Below are 7,606 nucleotides of genomic sequence, written 5' to 3'. Positions count from 1 at the left end.
CAGTGAGCTGAGATTGCGCCACTGCCCTCCAGCCTGGGTGACAGAGCGAGACTCCATCTCAAAAAAAGAAAAAGAAAAAAAAGCCTTTGAATTGCAAATAATGGAAAGCCCAGCTCCGCCTTTCTAATCCCATTGAGGGAGTTTATTATGGATACACCTGATGAACCCTGAGCCTGCAGGTGGGGCTTGGTGCAGGCATCTCCGGCCCTGTCTACTCTGCCTTCCAGACAGACGTGGCTTCCCCACTGAGCCTCTCATCAGCTGTTTCCCGTTACGCCCTCGTGCCACACGGTGGCTTCCCCTGTGATCCACCTGCTACTCTGTCCTTCAGGGGACAAGAGAGCGCCTCCTCTGGTGATTGATTCCTCTGGAGAGAGGAAGCGTTTCCTCAAATCTCATTGGCTCTGATTGGCTCACGGTCCAATCCCCCAGTGGGTCCCCATGGCCAGGATGATAGACGTCAGTGGTTGACACCAGCCCACGCACAAGAGCTGCCCCTGGGGCCTGGAGTAAAGCTGATGTTACTCAAACCATGCGGCCGAGAACAGGGAGAGCCAAGGGACCATTCCTCAGGATGGGCCATCCAGTGCTGTCACCAGGTGGCCACAAACACCTGCTGTGTGTGGACAGTGGCCGTGACCACAGCATCACTGATGGCGGCCTTGCGTGTGCCAGGCAATATCCTACAACTCTCCGTGTGCTTTGTCCCATTTGGTCACCCTCAGTGATGCTCTGATGTGGACACATCTGCGTCTCCACTTTAAAGATGGGGAAACTGAGGCCCATGGTGGCTCAGTGACCCACCTGGGGTTGCCCAGCCATTGCAGCATGGGGTGAGCTGGATGGGAACTCAGGCAGGCCCTCTAAACCGAGCCCAGACGCCACTGCATGGCAGTCCCGGAGGTACCAGGCAGCTGGCCGGGCAGGGACAGTGTCATTGCCTCTCCGAGGCGAGGCTGTCTTCACGGCTGGGACCCCATGCCAGGTCTCCTCAGCACACTGAGGACGTTGGGTGCCTGCAGTGAAGAGTTGTGCAGCACCTGCGTGTTTCTTGACGGCCTCTTGCTTCCCCCTCTCAGCAGGTCCCCCGGCAGCTGACCAGCCTATCATTCAGAGGCTGACACCTGTCCTAATGACAGCCTGTCCTGGGGCCCAGCCACTCTCCAGTGCTGGGCCCCAGCCCCAGACTCTTCTTCTGCAGTTGCTTCTGCAGTTGGTTTTTTTTTTTTTTTTTTGAGACTGGGTCTTGCTCTATTGCTCAGGGTGGAGTGCAGTTTCGTAATATCGGCTGACTGTAACCTCCACCTCCTGGGTTCAAGCGATTCTCCTGCCTCAGCCTCCCAAGTAGCTGGGATTACAGGCACCCGCCACCACGCCCAGCTAATTTTTTGTATGTTTAGTGGAGACGGGGGATCTCACCATGTTGGCCAGGCTGTGGCGAGCTCCTGACCTCCAGTGATCCACCTGCCTCGGCCTCCCAAAGTGCTAGGATTACAGGCCTGAGCCACCGCACCCGACCTATTTTTTAATTTTTGAGATGGAGTCTCACTCTGTCGCCCAGGATGGAGTGCAGTGGCCAGATCTCAGTGAGGCCCTGTTTTAGAGTCAGCCTGTGCTGGGAGTGAGTCTCCCCTGTCCGCACCCAAACGCACCAAGTGTGCCATTTCAGCGGCGGTGCTTGCTCCCAGGAATGGGACCAGGTGCTCTCAGCGGTGTGGTGGGTTGGTGGCCTGGGGTCGGCATCGGACACAGGCTGAGCGGGAGGCTGGAGCCAAGCTGTGGCCTGGGGAAGCCCTGGGGTGCAGCCCTGTCCAGCTGCGGCCTCGTCATGCCCTGGGTGGGTGGGAATGCAGCCTCCTCCTGGGGCCACACAGGGGCCAGCCATCAGCCGAGGGGCTCCTGAAGTGGCAGTGACAGGATCCTGTGGCGTTTCCTGGTCCCCTGGATACCAGTTGCTGAGGAGAGGGTGGATTCGCCCCCGGGCTGCACCTCAGTGTGTGCAGGTCTTCCCGGGTATGTGGGTGCAGGAGGTGGGGGGCGTGGAGTGGGCACAGGTTCACACCTGCTGCCTGGCAGTTCAGAGCCCTCATCACACACCACCAGGTTTCAGGGGAGCTACAAATCACTTTCCTGTACTGACCCGATCAGCATGCACCCCTGAGTTCTGCCCCCTGGGAGATGCCTGTGGGGTCCCAGGGTCCTGGTAGCCTCCTCCCACCAGCTGCAGTCCTGGTTCCAAGGTAGGGACCGTACCCCTGAACCTGGATGTGCCTTTGAGCCTGGCTGTGCCTGCTGAGGGTGCGGTGGGAGCTGCTACTCACTTTTTGTCTCATCCTTCTCATTTCAAATTTTATGTACGAAATATTTTTATAGAGGTGCATAAAACGTGGAAAGCCTGTGTGTGCTTTCTGATGTTCAAAACCAGGCCAGGCACGGTGGCTCACGTGTGTAATCCCACACTTTAGGAGGCCAAGACGGGAGGAGTGCCTGAGCCTAGGTGTTAGAGACCAGCCTGAGCAACATGGTGAGACTCTGTCTCTACAGAGCATTTTTTAAAACCAGCTGGGAACGGTGGTTCACGCTTGTAATCCCAGGAATTTGGGAGGCCGAGATGGGCAGATCGCTTGAGGCTGAGAGTTCAAAACTAGCTTGGGCAACATGATGAAACCCCGTTTCTACCAAAAACAAACAAACAAAAAATTAGCTGGGCGCAGTGATGCTCACCTATAGTCTCAGCTACTCAGGAGGTTGATAGGGGAGGGTCACTTGAGTCCAGGAGGTCAAGGTTACCGTGAGCCGGGTTTGCACCACTATACTCCAGCCTGGGCGACAGAGGGAGACCTTGTCTCAAATAAATAAATAAATAAAAATCCATCTCAGTGGATGTCCAATAAGCAGTGAGCCCGTGTGAGGGTCTCAGCCCGGCCGTGACCTTGCTGAGTGTGGCGAGCGCTTCAAGGCCACTTGCCCCGACCCTGCCCACCCCCCACTTTTGTTTCTTAATTTCACTCTTTCCAGGAAATTGCAGATTTAACAGATGTTAGGTACTTTGGTCGAGCCAAGCTTGATGTAGTTGAGAAATGGAAGAGAAAGTTGGAGGGAAACATGGGCTAGAGGGGAGTAAATCTAAGAAATAGAGTGAGTGTCTCTCTTTCTGTTTAGAGCAAAAAGAAGAAAAGGAAGAAGGAAAAGAGACGGAACAACTCCGATTCCTCAGAGCTGGCTTCCTCGCCCCTGTCTCCTGCCAGCCCCTGTCACCTGACTTTGCTTTCAAACCCGAGGCCTCGGGACACAGCCCTGCCCCACAGCCAAGCCCAGCAGAGTGGCCCCACTGGCCAGCCGAGCCAGCCCCTGGGCACAGCCACCACGCCACTGGAGGGTGACGGCCTCTTTGCGCCCACCGAGGTTGGCGACAGCCCCCTGCAGGCTCAGGCTTTGGGAGAGGCAGGAGTGGCCACAGGAAGTGAGGCTCAGAGCAGCCCCCAATCCCAGGACCACACGGAAGGGGAGGACCAGGACGCTTCCATCCCCTTTGGGGGCAGAGGCCTGTCCCAGGAGGGGACCGGTCCCCCCACCTCTGCTGGTGAAGGCCATTCTAGGACTGAAGATGCTGCCCAGGCACTCCTGTTGCCTGAGTCAAAAGGAGGCAGCTCTGAGCCTGGGACAGAACCGCAGACCACCCAGCAGCAGGCAGGGGCCCCAGCCTCTACGGTGAGTCATCCGGGAGAGGTGGCCCGGGAGTGGCACCGAGCTCTCGGCACCTGGGCTCTGCTGCAAGGTGCTGGTGTTGCTTCCTTGCCAGGGAGGGCGTCCTCTGGGCCCTGCTCCCTGGGTGGGAGTGGGAGGGCTGCCCCTCCACCAGGGATGCCGGCCCACCCTGTCCCTCGGCTTGTGGTGGATGCTGCCCCTTAAACCATTGAGTCGGAGTCACCCTGGCCCATTTTGTCACCTTGGCTCTGGCGTTTGGGGTCTTTCAGGCAGTTGATGCTGCAGCTCAGCCAGCCAATGCAGTTAAAGGGGCCGGGGAGGAAGTGAAAGAGAAGACCCAGAGAACGAAAGAGCCGCCAGCAACCACTCCTGCTTCCAAAACACACTGCCAGGTGCGTCTCCTTCCTGCCTGCCGGCTCCAGGAGGCCCTCCTCCTGCTCACGGCTGCGCCTCTTTTATTTAATTATTCAGCAAGTATTTAAGTGCTGGGGATATAGCCGTGATTCAGACAAAGCTCTGGCCTTCGGGGTGCTCACATTCTAGCGGAGAGACAGTCAAGAAACCGGCTTCAGCAGTGAGAAGAGCGTGGAGGGAGGGACGGAGGGGAGAGAGGGCACCCAGGTGGGCCCCGAGGTACCGTGGCCCCCACAGCCCGAGTGGCCGGGCGAGGCCTCTCTGAGGAGGTGGTGAGGGATGGTCCCCGGAGGTGTCTGGGATGTGTCCCAGACAACGGGAAGGTCATGTGCAGAGGTCCTGGGGTAGTGTGGGGTGGGCCTGTCCCCAGAGTGGCAGGGACGCCAGTGCCCCCAGGAGGAGTTGGGGGAGGAGGGGCCACCGATGAGGATGGAGAGCGGCGCCTCTGGAGGCTGTGATTAGTGGCCCCAACGGCAGTGGAAGGTCCCGAGCAGGGAAGGGTGGTGACCACTCTGGCCGCTGTGAGAAGCATCCCCTGTAGGGGTCAATGTGGAGGCTGGGCCGGGCGTGGTAGCTCACACCTATAATCCCTGCACTTTGGGAGGCCCAGGTGGGTGCATCACCTGAGGTCAGGAGTTCAAGACCAGCCTGGCCAACATGGTGAAACCCCATCTGTACTAAAAATACAAAAATTAGCCGGCCGTGGTGGTGTGTGCCTGTAATCCCAGCTACCCGGGAGGCTGTCGCAGGAGAATTCCTTGAGCCTGGGAGGTGGAAGTTGCAGTGAGCTGAGATCGCAGTACTGCACTCCAGCCTTGGTAATAAGAGGGAGACTCTGTCTCAAAAAAAAAAAAAAAGAAAGAAAATGTGGAGGCCGGCCTTGAAGGTCAGGGTTTGTTTCCTTGTTCCAGGAAGCTGAGACCAAGACTGAGGACGAGACGGCTGCTGCTGCAGAAAAAGTCGGTAAAAATGAACAAGGGGAGCCTGAAGACCTCAAGAAGCCAGAGGGGAAGAACAGAAGTGCAGCAGCTGCTGTGAAAAAGGAGAAGCAAAAAAAACAGAAAACAAGTGTCCAGGAAGTGAAGGCAAGGTAGGGATGCCCCCGCAGGGGGGCAAAGGAGACCCTGCCTGAGAGCCCTGCACAACTCCCAGGGGACATCCAGGCTGCCCTTCTAGTCAGCTGTTTTGGCAAGTTTAACTTTGGGGGAAAAGGGGCCCACTTAGGAGGTGGACAGGAGCAGGCACCTGTGCCAGTTTCTTGTTTCCTAATAGCCCCTGGGATCCTGGAGCCAGCGTGGGCCTTTGGGAACTCAGGAGAGGGGCTGTTCTGGCCCAGACACCTGCTGGTGCCTCCTGCCACTGTCCCCGGCACTTCAGAGATGGGCAGGGATTGGCCACCTCTTCTTCCTCCATTTTGGAGGCAGCGAAGAGAGGACCCCATGGGGGATAGTGTGTCAGACGTGGACGTGCTTACATGTTTGCTGGGGTGTGATAATGTGCATTACGAACACAAGGACCATGTGCCTGTGTGTGTGCATGTGGGTGTGTGTGCACGTGTGTGTGCATGTATGTGTACGTTCATGTGCACGTGTATGCACGCGTGTGTGCGTATGCATGTACGTGTGTATGTGTGTGAGTGCGTGTGCGTTGCACGTGTGTGTATGCACGTGTGTGTGCATGTGCGCGTGTGTGCATATGCGTGTGTGAATGCATGTGTGCATGCACGTGCACCTGCATGCACGTGTATGTGTGCACGTGTGTGTGTGCATGTGTGTGCATGCACATGGAAGGTGGACAGATCTCACGGGAATCAGATTTCTGTTTTGGTTTTCCACCAGCACGCTGAGCCCGGGCGGAGGAGTCACCGTGTACTTCCACGCCATCATCTCTCATCATTTCTCATTCAATCCCGAACACCATAAAGTCTTCATCAGAGGAGGAGGAGAATTTGGGGAGCCGAAATGGGCCAGGAATGTCTGTGAGCTGCACTACACCAGGTGAGCGTGTCTGTACGCTTGGGAGGAATCCCTCAGGGAAGGCATAGGATGCCCAGCCTGTGACACGTATTTAAAAAAAATTTTTTTTTTTTTTTTGAGACAGAGTCTTGCTGTGTCACCCAGGCTGGAGTGTGATGGCACGATCTCGGCTCACTGCAGCCTCCGCCTCCTGGGTTCAAGCGATTCTCATGCCTCAGCTCCCAAGTAGCTGGGATTACAGGCGTCCACCATCATGCCTGGCTAATTTTTGTATTTTTAGTAGAGACGCAGTTTCTACTAAATGCTGGCTAGGCTAGTCTCAAACTCCTGACCTCAAGTGATCCGCCTGCCTAGGCCTCCCAAAGTGCTGGGATTACAGGCATGAGCCACTGCGTCCAGCCTTTAAATAATTTTTATCAAGTGAGTTGATGACATTCTTCGGGTTCCGGAAGATGAATATTTCAGACAGCTCTTCCTGGCCATGCATTTTGGTGTCATATTCCATCATGGACCTTTTTTTTTTTTTTTAAAGTATTCTTTCTTTCTTTATTATAATTTTTTTTTTTCTTTTTAGAGAGGGGATCTTGCTCTGTTGCCTAGGCTGGAGTGCAATCATCACTCACTGCAGCCTCAATCTCCTGGGCCACCATGCCCAGCTTTGTTTATCTGAGACAGAGTCTTGCTCTGTCACCCAGGCTGGAGTGCAGTGGTGGGATCACAGGTCAATGCAGCCTTGACCTCCTGGACTCAAGAAGTCCTCCCGCCTTAGCCTCCCATGGTGTTGGGATTTCAGGCGTGGGCCACTGAACCCAGCCTTGCCTCCTCTTGGTCCGTATCGATTTATAGCTTTGCACTCCTTGCTACGTTTGAGAATAACTAAAATTTCCGGGGTAGGAATTTTGGATAACCAACCGTATCCTGTTCATTCACAGAAACTTACATCATGACGGCGTTCTTGTTGATGGCAGTGTCGTCATTTCCAAGAAGCACCTAGATAAACACATTCCTTACAAGTACGTCATTTATAATAAGGGCTCTATTGAATATGAGTTCATCTACAAGCGCCAGCAGAAGGAGGGCGAGTACGTCAACCGCTGTCTGTTCATAAAATCTTCACTTCTGGGCTCAGGAGGTAAGTCGTGGCAGCAGGCTGTCTGCTCACCCCTTCCGGAGTGCAGGTGCCAGTCCTGCGGTACTGGACGGTCTCTCTGGAGAGCACAGACTGCCTGGGCAGTGAGGTCCTCTTTGCTCTGCACTGACCCCGCCCCAGCCTCCAGGTTCAGTGACACTGACTTTGGGTTGTGTCTCTGGTTGGTTAAAGATGTGTTGGCTTCTCCTTTGAGCTCAGTGTGACTTACCCACTCACTTGCAGGAGGAAACATGGAAAGGATTTTTTGTTTGTGTGTTTTTTGAGACGGAGTCTGTCGCTCAGGCTGGAGTACAGTGGTGCGATCTCGGCTCACTGCAACCTCCGCCTCCCGGGGTCAAGCAGTTCTCCTGCCTCAGCC

At 55.6% G+C, this 7,606-nt stretch overlaps 1 protein-coding gene across 1 annotated transcript; it reads left to right on the top strand.

Moving 5' to 3' along the window:
• Positions 1 to 3,162: 3,162 nt before the first annotated feature.
• LOC116465053 (E3 ubiquitin-protein ligase RNF213-like) lies at positions 3,163 to 7,230 on the top strand (the record flags this gene model as incomplete). Its single annotated transcript, XM_032148263.2, has 5 exons — positions 3,163 to 3,711; positions 3,978 to 4,100; positions 5,034 to 5,212; positions 5,961 to 6,119; positions 7,031 to 7,230. Coding segments are annotated over 5 exons (1,210 nt in total), but the record flags the coding sequence as incomplete, so codon positions are not given.
• Positions 7,231 to 7,606: the final 376 nt, after the last annotated feature.

This window comes from Hylobates moloch, unplaced genomic scaffold (assembly GCF_009828535.3).
Source record: "Hylobates moloch isolate HMO894 unplaced genomic scaffold, HMol_V3 SCAFFOLD_2799, whole genome shotgun sequence".
Lineage (NCBI taxonomy): Eukaryota > Metazoa > Chordata > Mammalia > Primates > Hylobatidae > Hylobates > Hylobates moloch.
Note: the sequence above shows the minus strand (reverse complement) of the source record. Positions and strands in the feature narration are given on the sequence as shown.